This window comes from Drosophila obscura, unplaced genomic scaffold (assembly GCF_018151105.1).
Source record: "Drosophila obscura isolate BZ-5 IFL unplaced genomic scaffold, ASM1815110v1 contig_200, whole genome shotgun sequence".
NCBI classification, from domain to species: Eukaryota; Metazoa; Arthropoda; class Insecta; order Diptera; family Drosophilidae; genus Drosophila; species Drosophila obscura.
This window is the reverse complement of record NW_024542791.1, coordinates 2,696,799-2,714,201: the sequence shown is the minus strand read 5'-3', so window position 1 is coordinate 2,714,201 and position 17,403 is coordinate 2,696,799. Positions and strand designations below refer to the sequence as shown.

The 17,403-nt window shown below is 43.9% G+C and overlaps 2 protein-coding genes and 2 long non-coding RNA genes across 4 annotated transcripts; 3 read left to right on the top strand and 1 right to left on the bottom strand.

The window, feature by feature from the left end:
- The first annotated feature begins 1,067 nt into the window (after positions 1 to 1,067).
- On the top strand, positions 1,068 to 9,522 carry LOC111077012 (THO complex subunit 2). Its single transcript, XM_022371115.2, has 13 exons — positions 1,068 to 1,382; positions 1,562 to 1,730; positions 1,792 to 2,039; positions 2,111 to 2,244; positions 2,309 to 3,462; positions 3,616 to 4,353; positions 4,424 to 5,017; positions 5,082 to 5,790; positions 5,853 to 6,461; positions 6,597 to 6,640; positions 8,886 to 9,060; positions 9,119 to 9,162; positions 9,224 to 9,522. The coding sequence occupies exons 1-13, from the start codon at positions 1,189 to 1,191 to the stop codon at positions 9,353 to 9,355; spliced, it is 4,944 nt and encodes a 1,647-aa protein (XP_022226807.2). The 5' UTR covers positions 1,068 to 1,188; the 3' UTR covers positions 9,356 to 9,522.
- Positions 9,523 to 10,875: 1,353 nt separating this feature from the next.
- Positions 10,876 to 11,700, top strand: LOC111077042. Its single transcript, XR_005967976.1, has 4 exons — positions 10,876 to 10,917; positions 10,971 to 11,388; positions 11,451 to 11,576; positions 11,629 to 11,700. It is a non-coding gene; the product is annotated as an uncharacterized LOC111077042 (long non-coding RNA).
- Positions 11,701 to 11,825: 125 nt separating this feature from the next.
- On the top strand, positions 11,826 to 15,127 carry LOC121403807 (glycogen phosphorylase-like). The gene is given in 5 exon segments (XM_041593835.1): positions 11,826 to 12,039; positions 12,448 to 13,041; positions 13,114 to 13,680; positions 13,683 to 14,713; positions 14,787 to 15,127. Coding segments are annotated over 5 exon segments (2,553 nt in total). The 3' UTR covers positions 14,934 to 15,127.
- Positions 15,128 to 15,379: 252 nt separating this feature from the next.
- On the bottom strand, positions 15,380 to 16,341 carry LOC121404440. The gene is made up of 3 exons (XR_005967991.1): positions 16,241 to 16,341; positions 15,769 to 16,187; positions 15,380 to 15,706 (listed from the first exon to the last, which is right to left on the bottom strand). It is a non-coding gene; the product is annotated as an uncharacterized LOC121404440 (long non-coding RNA).
- Between the last annotated feature and the right edge of the window lie 1,062 nt (positions 16,342 to 17,403).

Here is a 17,403-nt window from a genome sequence, read left to right as displayed (position 1 = left end):
GAGGAATTCAGTGTTTGTTGTTGCCCTGACCAATTTTTTCAGATTTAATTCTGAGGTTGGTTTAAATAAAAAGGGCACAAGCTTTATTGCACTGGTAATGTTTTCACATTCATGTTAATGCATCAATAAGTCATCTATTTTTATCTTTTTGCATCATTTTTGGTTTTTTTTGTTTCGTTTTCAAAACGGCAACGAAAACGATTTTCGTTTGAGAATGCGGGTGCGCCTAACTTTCCGTTTTTAAAGTAAATCGGAAATATTTTGAGAATGGTAAAGCCAGAGTCTGTTTGAAGATGTTTTCCAGCTAACGCAGCCAGCAAAACTGTCTCTGAAAAGTACAAAAATCGATAGCTTTTGCCGCAGCGCTGCTTCCAGCTCAACTGGAAGCCCAACTCCGCCGACTACAGGCATTTCCCTTAAAGCTATCTCTATATTTCCAACTGCAGTTAAGCCAGTTAAGCAGTTGCACACTGGCGGAACTGGCTTTATGGCAAATGTCTGCAGTCAGAGCGAGAGAACTATATGCGTCCAGCTGGCTGTCCAGTTGAGCTGGGAGCAGCGATGCGGCAGAATTGATCGAAAAAGCCATTAGACGTGTCTAGAGACGGCTACGAACAATAATGTCTCTAGTGATATCCATCTCTACGCAGCAAAATTGTCTAAGTCCTATGTCATGTGCCTATTAGCAAAGTCTAAAGTCATAACACCATTAATACCGCGACTCACAATATTTTAGTTACGCATTTTTGGATTTGGTTTTTTATGATGGCAACTTCTCATGGCAAATATGTATTTGAAGCCGAGCAGCACTGTCTGCCACGATAACCATTTTTTTAATAAATAAATAATTTTATTTATGATTTAAATAATCAATTATTAAGAAAAGCAAATAGAAAATACTGGAAATTATAGAGTTTCTCCGTAAACCCGAAGTGCATAACGGCCCTAAAAACTGGAATGTTTATTGCTGTTCTGTTTCATTTCCAGAACGTTCCAGTTCGAACTGCACATAGTAGGCCATGCGACTAACGTACATATCGATAGCTGACAATCGATGATCACACACACATCACTAGCGACGGTGAATGAAAAGTGTGAAAATTTATAAAAATATCAAAAGTAAAACGAAATAATTGTGTAAAAAGCCCCGAGCAGCACATTGACTGCGTGTAACAAAAAACAGTTTTTATGCGGCGCCTGAAGAAATTGTCGAAGAGTCACAGCGTGACGGAGAACGATGGCAGCAGTGCGACGACGACGGCAATGGAGGTAGCGGCGGCTGCACCAACGACGGCGTCCGATACAAATGGAGGGTCCGGCACAGGCAATGTCCTGAATCCAGATATATTTAAGCATTTCGACAAGGCCGGCAGAAGTGAATTGTACGTGTTTAAAGCCAACTCCTCTCCCACGATAGATAGATACATCCATGCAGGGCAGCACACATAATCCACGCGCGCGTTTTTAATGCAATTGCTGTTGGGTCGGCTGCTGAATGATGATGATGATGAAGTGTCTTCGCCGTTTTACTGTAGCCTGCATATTGAACATTTCGTTTTAGTTTGAAATACCTCAAACAACAGCTGCAGGAAAGTGCCGACAGTCCCGTCTACGATCGGAATGGCGTCTTCAAGCAGGGCGTCTCGAATGCCATATACGAGCTGCTTTGGCAGGCACTACGCTTCACCCACAAGAAGGATCTTGTTCTGCATCTGCTCATAGAAGTTGTGGTAAGCTAAACCATGAATGCATGTATAAGGAATCAGCAATTACATTTTAATCATCTTCCAGGCCATACATAAGGATTTCCCTAGTCTCATTGTGGATGTGGTTAATATTTTGGACAGCGAAACGTCCCTTATGACGGAGGGCCTGCACGAGGAGCGTCATGGCTTTGTGCAGCTCGTCAAGGATATGGACAAGGTGGTGCCAGAGAGTTTGCTCAAAGAGCGCCTGGAGATTGACACGCTGCAGGAGGTGGGAATTGTGAAGAACAAGAGTTTCTACTCCAAGTTCATCAAGGTCAAAACCAAGTTGTAGTAAGTAAACAGCAAAAGGTGTTTAATCGGAGATAAAAGTACTTTACTTTATATTTTTCTGTGTGCCACAGCTATAAGCAGCGTCGCTTTAATCTATTCCGCGAGGAAAGCGAAGGCTTTGCCAAGCTTATAACCGAGCTGAATCAGGACTTTGAGGAGAGCACCACACCCGAGAGCATCATGGACATTATGAAGTCGCTGATAGGTAGGTGTAGACATCCATTTGTTTGTGCAAATTGTGCTAGAAATCTTTGTCATCCAATCCAAAGGTTGCTTTAATCTGGATCCCAATCGCGTGCTGGACATCATAATTGAATCGTTTGAAACACGACCGGATCGCTGGCATCTGTTTATACCCCTGCTGCGCAGCTATATGCCCACGGGTGCCATTATTTGTGAGGTGCTGGGCTACAAGTTCTGCCACTTTAAGGACTCGCGCACGCCACGATCTCTGTACCATGTGTGCGCCCTGCTGCTGAAGCACGAGGTCATTGAACTGAACGATGTGTACGTTTGGCTGACCCCCAACGATGGTTCGATCAAAGCCAATTGGGAGCACGAGCTCGCCGATGCCCGTGAAATGGTGCGCAAACTGAATCTGATCTCCACCAACAAAAAGGAAGACGATAAAGAGCCACCACCGCCGCCGCCAGCCGTCAAGCGGTTCGATGAGGAAAAGTACAACGTAAACCAAAAGTTTGGCCTCTGCGAGGCTCTTCTCAAGGTGGGAGACTGGGAGAATGCCCACAGAATCATACAAAAACTGCCAGAACAATCGGTGGTCATTCAGGAGCCCATTGCCCGTGCCATTGTCGAGCTGATTCACTTGTCGGTGGAGCATGTCTACTATAAGAAATGCTTTAAGGCCCCAGCCGGACGCAAACAGAGTCGCAGTCGTTTGTACGATGATGCCAAGCTGGTGGCCAAGATGCAGGCTCGCGAATTTGTTGATCTGCGCAAGTATACGTGGCCCATGGCCAATGTGTTGGGCCCTGCCATGCACTGTGACACGGTGCTGATGTACAAACTGATTCGAATCATGAGCAAACTCATTGTGGAGATGGGTGTGGACAGCATGAATGGACCGCCGCCTAATTCAGATGCGGAGAAACACTACTACGACATTATGTCCTGCATGGACGCCTGCATACTGCCATCGCTGTTGTATTTGGACAATAATTGTTCCATGTCCGAGGAGATTTGGGCTGTGCTCAAGTATTTCCCGTATCATTTTCGCTACAGTTTGTATGCTCGCTGGAAGAACGATAGCTATCAGCTGCATCCGAATCTGATACGACGCAGCGGCTTGGCCATGCGCGACATCAAGGGACTGATGAAGCGCGTCAGCAAGGAAAATGTCAAGCAATTGGGTCGATTGGTGGGCAAGTACTGTCACTGTGCTCCGGGACTGCTGTTTGATTATGTAAGTACAAGCAAAAGACTATAAAACACCAAGCATAATGCATCAGCAACAACGATTTTTTTGTGCCTCATGCATGGTGCCTTTGGTTTAAGTTTTATCTTTAAAATTTACATATTTTAAACCCTTTTTTGTTTTGTTTTGTTTCTTTAATAGGTTCTCCTGCAAATTCAAATGTACGACAACCTCATTGCGCCTGTCTGTGACATGCTGAAGTTCCTGACATCCCTCTCCTTTGATTGCCTGGGCTATTGCATCATTGAATCGCTGACGCTGACGGGTCGTGGCCGGTTTAAGGACGATGGCACTTCGCTCTCCCTGTGGCTGCAAAGTCTGGCCTCGTTTTGTGGCACCATCTACAAGAAATACAGCATTGAGCTGAGCGGCCTGCTGCAGTATGTGGCAAATCAATTGAAGTCACAGAAGAGCTTGGATCTTCTGATACTACGCGAAATTGTGCACAAAATGGCTGGCGTGGAGTCCTGCGAGGAGATGACCAACGAACAGCTGCAGGCCATGTGCGGGGGCGAACAGCTGCGCGGCGAGGCCGGCTACTTCAGTCAAGTGAGGAATACGAAAAAGTCATCGAATCGTTTGAAGGAGGCGCTGGCCAACAATGATCTGGCCGTGGCCATTTGTCTGCTGATGGCACAGCAAAAGCATTGTGTGATCTATCGTGAAACGGCGGCGCATAGCCATCTGAAGCTGGTGGGGAATCTATACGATCAGTGCCAGGATACCTTGGTGCAATTTGGCACCTTTCTGGGCTCCACCTATTCGGTGGATGAGTACGTGGAACGACTGCCATCGATTATAACGATGCTGAGGGAGTATCACATCAACACGGATGTGGCATTCTTTCTGGCTAGACCCATGTTCACGCATCAGATTAATGTAAGTGCAGCAATAGACTCGTTTAAGGTGTACCCCCCTAATCCCCTCTCTCTCTTTTGTTTGCCCTTAGCAAAAGTACGATCAATTGCGCAAATCCGATCCCAATGCCAAAAAGCTGACCACCACACAAAAGCTGCAAAAATATCTGGAGGCGACAACACTGATCATGAATCCCATTGTGGAATCGGTGCGACCGCTGCACAGTGCCAAGGTCTGGGAGGACATAAGTCCACAGTTTTTGGTGACCTTCTGGAGCCTGAGCATGTACGATCTGCATGTGCCAAATGACAGCTATCAGCGTGAGATTGGCAAACTCAAGCAATTGGCGCAACAAGCAGCCGACGGCAAGGACTCCAATCAGTCGAAGAACAAGAAAGAACAAGAGCGTTACATAGCTCTGATGGAGAAGCTAAATGATGAGCGCAAGAAACAGCACGAGCATGTCGATAAGATACAGCAGCGTTTGCAGGAGCAAAGGGACAGCTGGTTCCTGCTGCGTTCGGCCAAGTCGGCCAAGAACGATACCATAACACAGTTTCTGCAGCTGTGCCTGTTTCCGCGCTGCACTTTCACTGCCCTCGATGCGCTCTATTGCGCCAAGTTTGTGCACACCATACACAATCTAAAGACGGCGAATTTTTCCACCTTACTCTGCTACGATCGGGTAAGTTTTAGGGCTGCCTGCCAGCAGTATACAGCTTTGATTTTTGCTTTGTTTTTCTGGTTAGATCTTCTGTGACATTACCTACTCGGTGACCTCTTGCACGGAGGGTGAGGCCACACGCTATGGCCGCTTTCTGTGCGCCATGCTGGAGACTGTGATGCGCTGGCATGCCGATCAGGCCGTCTTCAACAAGGAGTGTGCCAACTATCCAGGCTTTGTCACCAAATTTCGTGTCAGCAATCAATTCTCAGAGGCCAACGATCATGTGGGCTATGAGAACTACAGACATGTGTGCCACAAGTGGCACTATAAGATCACCAAGGCCATTGTCTTTTGTCTAGACTCGAAGGACTTTATGCAGATACGCAATGCATTGATCATACTCATGCGTATACTGCCACACTATCCCGTGCTGGCCAAACTGGCGCAGATTATCGAACGCAAGGTGGACAAAGTGCGCGAGGAGGAGAAGACCAAACGGCCCGATCTGTATGTCATAGCCTCCAGTTACATAGGCAAACTGAAGCTCAAGACACCGAATATGTTCAAGGAGAGCGACTTTCATCAGTTGCCCGAACGGTTGCCCACTAAAGAGTCGCAGGAACCGGAGGCGCCGGGCACTGGTGCTGGTCCCAGCATCAAAGTGTTGGCCACGGATAAGGTGGTAGCTCAAAGTCCTGCCTCGCCCTCGATCATCAAGGCAGTGGGTAGTGCTGCATCCTTCTACAGCGAGCAAAATGCAACCTCCAGCAAAGAACGTGACGGAAAACCATGTAATAATATAGCCAGGAATGTCTACAGTAAGAAAAATAACCAATTAATTATTGCTTTGCAGCTTCTAACACGCGCAACGACTCGAAACCCACCGATCCGAGGGCGCCATCATCGGGCACCACCAACTCAGCGCCGTCTACAAATGAACGTGAGAGCAAACAGCGAGAGCTGCCAGCACCCAGAGAGTCACACTCCCGCAGCATCAAGGACGAACTGCAGCAGGAGCAGCAGCAGCAGTTCCAGGCTGCCAGCAATGGCAGCAGCCTAAGCGATCGACGCAGTCGTGAAGTGGAACGTGAACGCGAACACGAGCAACGGCACAGCAGCCTCACCAGCAGCCATCGCAGCTCCCGGGAGAACAACAGTCGCACCAAGGAGCGCACCGAAGCAGAGCTGAATCAGCGTGCCCGAGAGCGTGCCCAGCGTCAGGAAGAACTGGAGGCGGCTGCCGCCCAACGCAATCAGAAGCGTGAGAAGACATCGCGACGTGAAGAGCGCCATCGACACGAGGGCCTGGAGACGGTGGATCTGGTGGCCAGCACCAATGAGCATCGGCAGTTTGACGAGTACGAGGGGCGACATCGAGATCGTGATTTGAGCTCTGTTTCCAATGAGAGCAATGGATCCATGCAACACAGACGCAGCCTGGAGGCCATTGATTACGAAAAAGGTAAGACGAACCAAAGACTATAAGGAGGGACCTAAAGCATCGAACGAAAATTTAATTTAAATTTGTTCCTAGTGCAATATCCTTGTAATCAGATATGAAATAATTTCTTATTTGCTGTAATTTTTCACCATGCAGATTCAAAGCGTCGTAAATTGGAATCATCGTCGAGCAGTTCAAAGGTTAGTACCATATGGTTGCAGACATAAGTACGATAAGACAACAACAACAACAACAAAAAATACAACAAAAAATCTACGATGACGACCAATATCTGGAGCAGACTGCGCACGAGAGAGATTTTTTGGGGGGCAGGCCATCCATCAACCAACCAAAAAACATCATCTCTCTCGAACACCTACCCAATCTCGCGGAAGTTGAGGAACACAAACAAAAAATAACCCACAAAAAAAAAAAAAAAAATCACTTCTGGACTCTCAAATGGAGGATATATCATGCTGATCAATGCAAGCCCTTGAAAGAATTTCATTGAATGAAATTTGATAGTATTTTGTATAGCTCATTTTATAGTTGTATTGTATAGTTGTTAAATAGTTTTAGTAGTTTACGATTTAAGACTGTAAATCTGTAAATCCCATGGACCACTGGAAGTTTCTAAGGCGCCTGTCGATAACACACCGACGACGACACAATTGGGACCACAAAAGATGACAAAATTTGAGGCCAGAGGAAGTGCAACTTTAGGAAGATGATTAAAAATCATAAGGAAAGCAAACTTTTACTGCCAAAAATAACACAAACAACAACAAACAAACAAAAAAACAACGAAATCATCAAAAAAAATCAACAAAATCATCAGAAACGAAATCTGCTACAACGAACGAAACCAACGAATCGCAAACCAAGCCACAATCCAAGAAACGCTGTAAAAAGAAGCCCAGAAGAAGTCTTTAATCAAGCGAAAATCATCCAGCCATCGTCTTCAACCAGACACAAACAAAATCAAACCCATTAAGACATTCAGGGAGATGGAAAAATGAATATTAAATCTGGAACAATTCTGGATAAAACTACAAAATGCGCTACAACACAACCACCGATGTCACTGCTAGCGAAAGCCCAAACCTAAATTTACAATTTTAATTGGAGAAATTCCAAATTTATTACTTCAATCATTCCAAAAAAAAAAATACTACAAATACTGTTTGGAATTGAATGCAAACATCGTGATCTGCGATCCCATCATCAAAGACGTTCAATGGAAATGAAGCTGTGAAGGACAACGCTACACAAGAAGGAAGAACCTCGGAGAAACTGTCGTCAAAGAAGTGAATTCCATCTGCAGGGAAAAAACGCAAAGCTTTTAATATGCGTTTCCAATCTACATTTCAAACGGAGCTAAGGAGTACCCATAGAAGCCGAAGACGAGCGAACGAAATGGATACGAGCTGCACACTGAATTAATCGGATTCGTTACAAAGTACCAAAAGTAACAACTGGACTTCCTGCAAAGAGAAGAGAAAGCTGCATTATCTTCCTCCTCATCCGTGCCAATCAGAAGATCAACTGGAATCAGGTCCCATCTTCTGGAACAACTGCAAAATCGAACAGAAATAAATTCTGAGCTGAATCCTGCTGAGCGGAAACACAACTGGAACCTGAAAGCTGGAAAATGAGTTGTCCGATCGAGTTAAAATATCTGGATTCGTCGTGCGCAGAGAGGAACCACTGCTCTCTAAAATGGCGGTCACATATTCCGCTTCACAACCTAAAGCTGAATCTGAAACGCAATCCAATCATTCATTGGAGGTGCCATTTATTTACCTCTTCAATGGCTTCCATTGTGCCTGCATCTGGACTATATCTACTTGAAGCTTCGTAGCATCTGTCAACTCGCTCTTTCTCTTCGTGGACCTAGTGAGTCATAGCATCTATTGACACACTCTTCGGGGATCCGGAGGCTGGTAGCTTCTGTCAACTCTAGAGTCATAGCACATCTGTTGACTCTGTTTTTCGGGAGGCACGTTTAACAATCGTCTGACCCAATTTGCTGTTAAAACAAATTCGTGGGAACACGAACCTCTCCATCCTCGTGGATACTGATTCGGCCTTGCATTGCAATTGTTCTGACACTGCTAGCCTGTGCCTAGCGATACCTGTACCTGTGTACCTGCACCTGACTGCAGTTTAGTTGTTAATTCATTCGATGTTGCGACCGTGCCACGGGTAAGTGATGATCGCGAGATGAGGGCGGCGGACAATGATACTTGTACACCCATGTATATATAACCATACCTATCGTAGGAATCCAAATCCAGACCAAGACACGACCACACACAAGAGACTTTCTGTCACTGCAGAGAGAGACACACACACACACACATACTTAGTTACACAGACACACACTCATATATCTCGTGGATGCGTTGTGGATGCCTATTCTTATTAATCATATGGCCATTGCAGAAGGTTGAGGAGCTCGTCGACAGCGTGAAGAAGGCGCGTGGTCTCAAAACCAAAGAGCGCAACAAGGACAAGCTATCTGATGAGGAACGGGATGCGCGCAAGGATCGCAAGCTGGGACGCAAGCGGGACCGCGTTGAGGAGTCCAACAGTGCCGATCACAAGCGACGGCGCGAAGGTGAGGACTATACCCAATCAAGATTTCAAGACATACGATTTTCAATCAACGATTTTAGCACAAAATGGCGATGATGATTTGCGTGAGCGCGAACGACACAGAGTGAGTTCTTTTAACTAATCCTCTAAATAATAGATTAACTAATGTTTCCTATTTTTTTCAGGAAAAATCGCCACGAGAGCGTTCACATGAGAAGTTTGACAGAGAACGAGGCGGGGGTGGAGGGAGTAGCTCGCGAGGCGACGATCGTCAGTACTCCATCAAGTCAACACGCTCCTCGAGGGTCAACTACTAATCTACCCCATTATCGGATCAATCGGATCTTCTGATGCATTTTGTTAAATTTTAAAACTATTTCTGAATTGTCTATTCAACCAACAATCACCAACACCCACTTATTATAAAATGATTTACAATTTTCTTAGGCGACTATTTTAAAACAAAATCTAATATACTGTACAAAAAAAAATTTAAAGGGGAAGCTTTTATTTAACGAAATCTGGCAATCGGAGGCATAGCCCATAGCTTTAATCAGCACTTTCGGATGAGCGGAATATTCAATATCTGGCTCGTACTCGAATGCGAGACGGAGGAACGAAGCGGTTGTAAATTCTCGATGTAGTTGTTGGCGTTGTCGTTTCTCTGCGAGTGTCAAAATATGTCATCGAAAATTGGTCGAGCTGTTTGGGGGGAGTTCAAACAATCACCGTGACACCAGATTTGTATATGCTAGAGAATATTTAAACATTGGCTAAAAAGTGATACCTACATACATGGATCCCACATTTCCTTTCCATTTTCAAATCAAAAAACAAAACCAGCTCCGAAAAGCAGTCGTGCACTTAAACTTCTACAGCTTCAGAGCACATGCCAGAAACAGTTAGTCAATACAAAACAAGTTGGAGTTGTAGAAACATCTCCAAAAAAAACAAAATAAACAACTTCAGGTGACTAAAGGTATGTCGTAAAGAAATAAAAATAGAAATTTAAAATTAAATCAAATATTCCAGATGATTAATAAATTGAGTTCAATGCTTACTGGGGGCAAGTCAAACCCCGAGCCAGCACCGGAAATGACGCTGTGGACACAGGCTATGGGTATGGCACAGGAGCACCGCAACGATATGGCACTGGGAGCAATTGTGCTGTTATCGATCCATATTTTGATTAAGGTGTTCATGACCAGGAAAGCTCAACGTGCTCCTGCTCCTCCCGATGAACCATCAGAGCCTCCTCAACAGAACATAAAGAAACGTCGAGCCCGCGGAGCCCGCGGAGCCCGTTTAGCCCGTTTGCCCAATAAGCAAATCCAAAATTTGAACTGTCATATATTTTAATATTTAAATTAAATATTTGATTTAAACTATATTTAATAGATTTTCGTAGATAGTGGCAATTGTGCGAAAAAAATGTTTGCATTTAAATTTAAACATATTTCAGATTTAAATGAAATATTTGTGTATTCAAATTAAATGAGAGATTCAAATTAAATGACATTCATATTCTAAATATTAAATTCATTTCCAACAAATTATATATATTTTATTTCTTTTAAATTGTCTTATATATAAGATGCCCAGATAGTCTTTAAGCCAATATTTTATGCTGATTTTCACTTGTTTTCAAAGATGGAGGGACTGCAGAATACTTTCATACATTTTTGTATTTAAATATTGTATCCCACATTTTGTTTCCATTTTCAAATCAAAAAACAAAACCAGCTCCGAAAAGCAGTCGTGCACTAAAACTTCTACAGCTTCAGAACACAAACCAAAAACATTTATTCAATACAAAACAAGTTGGTGTTGTAGAAACATCTCCAAAAAAAACAAAATAAACAACTTCAGGTGACTAAAGGTATGTCGTAAAGAAATAAAAATAGAAATTTAAAATTAAATCAAATATTCCAGATGATTAATAAATTGAGTTCAATGCTTACTGGGGGCAAGTCAAACCCCGAGCCAGCACCGGAAATGACGCTGTGGAACTACGCCGAAATGGTCGTAACTATGGCACAGGAGCACCGCACCACTCTAGAGCTGGGAGCAACTCTTCTGTTTTCGATGATGTTGCTCCTTATTTAATTAAGGTGTTTATGCCCAGGCGAGCTCAACGTGCTCCTGCTCTTCCTGCTGTGCCGGAAGTCAACCATCGACTGTTGACTGATAAGCCACCAGAGCCTCCTTCACAGATCGTAGCTCCCTATCATCGATACAACTTGAGAAGCACCGTAAAACGTCGAGCCCGTTTAATTGAACAATAGGAAAATCCAAAATTTGAATTGTAATAATATTTTTTATATGGGTACCAAGACGCGAGCGACACAGAGTGAGTTCTTTCAAGTAAAATTCTACCTGTGGAATTTACATATGTTAACTTTTTTATTTCAGTATGAATCCCAACGAGACCATTGACATGATCCCGTTCCTACGCTTGCCTGGAATCGGTAGTATCATTTTCCGTTAACTTTTGAAAGCGATTTCTAAATTGTCCGAAAAGCGTCCCATTATATTTTGGTATATACACACATTCACCTATTGAAATTAACTGTAGCTTGGATTATCACAGCATTGGATGAGGCTCATTCCTTGAAGTCCTTCAGTTGCAGTAGCTACACCCCAAACCCCACTAAAATCTGGAAATATTCAACTTCGTCAGCTGTGTCCTTTGTATCGAATCAAATTTTATTAATTAAATTTAAATTAGTTTTTACATTTAACATTTTTGAGTTTTGGTCTCATTTTTAAAATACGCAAATCGCTGAAATGGTCGTGGCTATGGCACAGGAGCACCGTACCACTCTAGAGCTGGGAGCAATTGTTCTGTTCTCGATGATGGTGCTCCTTATTTTAATTAAGGAGGCGTGGAGGCGTGGAGGATCTGATGGTTCATCAGCCATCGGTCCGTGGTTGACTTCAGGCGAAGCAGGAGGAGCGGCACCTCCACAGTCCACAGCGAAGTTTCCGGTTCTGGCTCAGGGTTTGACTTGCCCCAAGTAAACATTGCACTAATTTTATTAATCTGGAATTTTGAATTTTGATTTAGATTTAATTTTAAATTTTTATTTTTTTACGACATACCATTTTTTTTCACTTGAGGTACTTTATTTTGTGTTTTTGGGAGATGTTTCTACTTGGAGTTGTGTTGTTTGAATGAATGTTTTTGTGGTTTGTGCGCTGAAGCTGTAGAAGTTTAAGTGCACGACTGCTTTTCGGAGCTGGTTTTGTTTTTTGATTTGAAAATGGAAACGAAATGTGGGATACAATATTTAAATAAAAAAGTATGAAATGGCCAATCTTTGAAAACAAGTGAAAATAAGAATACAAAATTGGCTTAAAGACTATGAAATTGGTATTAAATAATGCTAATGCCTGTAAACGTATTTTATAAATATTTTCCCCAGTCCCAATTTATTTAATAATCCCTTCAATCCGCTTGTTAATTTCTTTCAGCGTGTGTACTACCTCTCGCTGGAGTACTACATGGGTCGCTCCCTCACCAACACCATGATCAATCTGGGCATCCAGAGCGAGTGCGAGGAGGCCATGTACCAGATTGGACTGGACATTGAGAATCTCGAGGAGATGGAGGAGGATGCCGGTCTGGGCAATGGTGGTCTTGGTCGTTTGGCCGCCTGCTTCCTCGACTCGATGGCTACTCTGGGCCTGGCCGCTTATGGCTATGGCATCCGTTATGAGTACGGTATCTTTGCCCAAAAGATCCAGAACGGTGAGCAGGTGGAGACGCCCGACGATTGGCTGCGTTATGGCAACCCATGGGAGAAGGCACGTCCCGAATTCATGCTGCCGGTTCATTTTTATGGCCGTGTGATCGATACGCCCGAGGGCAAGAAGTGGGTGGATACCCAGAAGGTGTATGCCATGCCCTATGACAATCCCATTCCCGGCTATGCCAACAATCATGTGAACACGCTGCGTCTGTGGTCGGCCAAGGCCCCAATTGACTTCAACCTGAAGTTCTGTAAGTATCAAATACTGATATTCCCTCCCACCCATACTCCTATTGAGTGATCTCTCATCTCTCGGATTACAGTCAACGATGGTGACTACATTCAGGCCGTGCTGGATCGTAATTTGGCCGAGAATATCTCGCGTGTGCTGTACCCCAACGACAACTTCTTTGAGGGCAAGGAGCTGCGTCTGAAGCAGGAGTACTTCATGTGCGCCGCCACTCTCCAGGACATCATTCGTCGCTACAAGGCCTCGAAGTTTGGTTCCCGGGAGGCGGTGCGCAACTCCTTTGATCACTTCCCCGATAAGGTGGCAGTCCAGCTGAACGATACCCATCCATCGTTGGCCATACCCGAGCTGATGCGCATCCTCATCGATGAGGAGCATCTGACCTGGGAGAAGGCATGGGATATTACCACCCGCACCTGTGCCTACACCAATCACACGGTGCTGCCCGAGGCTTTGGAGCGCTGGCCCGTGTCCCTGCTGGAGTCGATTCTGCCCCGTCATCTGCAGATCATCTATCACATTAATTTCCTGCATATGGAGAATGTGAAGAAGAAGTTCCCCACCGATCTGGATCGCATGCGTCGCATGTCGCTCGTGGAGGAGGATGGCGATAAGCGCGTCAATATGGCCCATCTGTCTTTGCCCATGCTGTCAACGGTGTGGCTGCCATTCACTCGCAGATCCTGAAGGATTCGCTCTTCCATGACTTTTACGAAATGGATCCCAGCAAGTTCCAGAACAAGACCAATGGCATCACGCCACGCCGCTGGCTGTTGCTGTGCAATCCGGGTCTGTCCGATCTGATTGCCGAGAAGATCGGTGACGAGTGGCCCGTGCATCTGGATCAGTTGGTGGCCCTGAAGAAGTGGGCCAAGGATCCCAACTTCCAGCGTAATATCGCACGCGTGAAGCAGGAGAACAAGCTGAAGCTAGCCACCTTACTGGAGGCTGACTATGGCGTAAAGATCAATCCCTCTTCGATGTTCGATATCCAGGTGAAGCGCATCCACGAGTACAAGCGCCAGCTGCTCAACTGCCTGCACATCATTACCCTGTACAATCGCATCAAGAAGGATCCCACAGCCAGTTTCACGCCGAGGACCATCATGATCGGTGGCAAGGCCGCACCCGGCTACTATGTGGCCAAGCAGATCATCAAACTGATCTGTTCCGTGGGCAATGTTGTGAACAACGATCCCATTGTCGGAGACAAGCTGAAGGTCATCTATTTGGAGAACTATCGCGTGACGCTCGCCGAGAAGATCATGCCCGCTGCGGATCTGTCCGAGCAGATCTCTACCGCCGGCACAGAGGCCTCCGGCACTGGCAACATGAAGTTCCAGCTGAACGGCGCCCTCACCATCGGCACGCTGGACGGTGCCAATGTGGAGATGGCCGAGGAGATGGGAATGGATAACATTTTCATTTTTGGCATGACCGTCGAGGGGGTGGAGGCCCTCAAGAAGAAGGGCTACAATGCCTACGACTATTACAATGCCAATGCTGAGCTCAAGCAGGTGATCGATCAGATCCAGGGCGGTTTCTTCAGCCCCGGCAATCCCAATGAGTTCAAGAACATTGCCGATATTCTGCTCAAATACGATCACTACTACTCGCTGGCCGATTTCGATGCGTACCTGAAGGCACAGGATCTGGTGTCCAAGACCTACCAGGTAAATATTCATAGCTAATAATTTGCCTGTAACTCTCTTTCTAAACTCTATTTGTCTCTCTGTGCGTGTGCAGAACCAAGCTAAATGGCTGGAGATGGCTATCCATAATATTGCGTCCAGTGGCAAATTCTCATCGGATCGTACCATCGCCGAGTATGCACGCGAGATTTGGGGCGTGGAGCCCACCTGGGAGAAGCTGCCGGCTCCCGAGGATCAGTAAAATAAATCAATTAACATTTTGCATATTATGTTAATATTGATTAACTTTACTTTTTGTTAAAGTCAAAGTCTAAAAATTTTAGGAGCCAAAAAGCAACACCAACTAAAGCTAACCCTTGGGCCGCTCAGTGCCCACAAAACCCCGAATTGTTAATATTTTATTTAATAAAAATCCAATATAAACTATTAAAAAAACGCTCTCTAATCTAAATGGAAGTAAAGCCGCTTTACTATGGAAACGAATCACAGGAGCAGCGACTGGCCCTGGCCTCAAACCAAATAAAACACCTCAGGAAAACTTTCAAAGTTAAAAAATTATTAAAGAAAATAAATAGCAAAAGAAATACCAAAACAAAGAAGTTGAATAACCCAACAAAATATAGTCGAACGCTTTCGTCTAGTAATGGGATATGCGTGTTTTAAAAATGAGATCAAAACTCAAAAATGTTAAATGTAAAAACTAATTTAAATTTAATAAAATTTGATTCGATACAAAGGACACAGCTGACCATGTTGAATATTTCCAGATTTTAGTGGGGTTTGGGGTGTAGCTACTGCAACTGAAGGACCTCAAGGAATGAGCCTCATCCAATGCTGTGATAATCCAAGCTACAGTTAATTTCAATAGGTACATATGTGTGTATATACCAAAATATAATGGGACGCTTTTCGGACAATTTAGAAATCGCTTTCAAAAGTTAACGGAAAATGATACTACCGATTCCAGGCAAGCGTAGGAACGGGATCATGTCAATGGTCTCGTTGGGATTCATGCTGAAATAATAAAGTTAGCATAAGTAAATTCCACAGGTAGAATTTTACTTGAAAGAACTCACTCTGTGTCGCTCGCGTCTTGGTACCCATATAAAAAATATTATTACAATTCAAATTTTGGGTTTTCCTATTGTTCAATTAAACGGGCTCGACGTTTTACGGTGCTTCTCAAGTTGTATCGATGGTAGGGAGCTACGATCTGTGAAGGAGGCTCTGGTGGCTTATCAGTCAACAGTCGATGGTTGACTTCCGGCACAGCAGGAAGAGCAGGAGCACGTTGAGCTCGCCTGGGCATAAACACCTTAATTAAAATAAGGAGCAACATCATCGAAAACAGAAGAGTTGCTCCCAGCTCTAGAGTGGTGCGGTGCTCCTGTGCCATAGTTACGACCATTTCGGCGTAGTTCCACAGCGTCATTTCCGGTGCTGGCTCGGGTTTTGACTTGCGCCAAGTAAACATTGACCTCAATTTCTTAGTCATCTGGAATATTTGATTTAATTTTAAATTTCTATTTTTATTTCTTTACGACATACCTTTAGTCACCTGAAGTTGTTTATTTTGTTTTTTTTTGGAGATGTTTCTACAACTCCAACTTGTTTTGTATTGAATAAATGTTTTTGGTTTGTGTTCTGAAGCTGTAGAAGTTTTAGTGCACGACTGCTTTTCGGACCTGGTTTTGTTGTTTGATTTGAAAATGGAAACGAAATGTGGGATACAATATTTAAATACAAAAATGTATGAAAGTATTCTGCAGTCCCTCCATCTTTGAAAACAAGTGAAAATCAGCATAAAATATTGGCTTAAAGACTATCTGGGCATCTTATATATAAGACAATTTAAAAGAAATAAAATATATATAATTTGTTGGAAATGAATTTAATATTTAGAATATGAATGTCATTTAATTTGAATCTCTCATTTAATTTGAATACACAAATATTTCATTTAAATCTGAAATATGTTTAAATTTAAATGCAAACATTTTTTTCGCACAATTGCCACTATCTACGAAAATCTATTAAATATAGTTTAAATCAAATATTTAATTTAAATATTAAAATATATGACAGTTCAAATTTTGGATTTTCTTATTGGGCAAACGGGCTAAACGGGGTCCGCGGGCTCCGCGGGCTCGACGTTTCTTTATGTTCTGTTGAGGAGGCTCTGATGGTTCATCGGGAGGAGCAGGAGCACGTTGAGCTTTCCTGGTCATGAACACCTTAATCAAAATAAAGATCGATAACATCACAATTGCTCCCAGTGCCATATCGTTGCGGTGCTCCTGTGCCATACCCATAGCCTGTGTCCACAGCGTCATTTCCGGTGCTGGCTCGGGTTTTGACTTGCCCCAAGTAAACATTGAACTCAATTTATTAATCATCTGGAATATTTGATTTAATTTTAAATTTCTATTTTTATTTCTTTACGACATACCTTTAGTCACCTGAAGTAGTTATTTTATTTTATTTTTTTTTGGGAGATGTTTCTACAACTCCACCTTGTCTCGATTGACTAACTGTTTTTGGCATGTGCTCTGAAGCTGTAGAAGTTTAAGTGCACGACTGCTTTTCGGAGCTGGTTTTGTTTTTTGATTTGAAAATGGAAAGGATATGTGGGATCCATGTATGTAGGTATCACTTTTTAGCCAATGTTTAAATATTCTCTAGCATATACAAATCTGGTGTCACGGTGATTG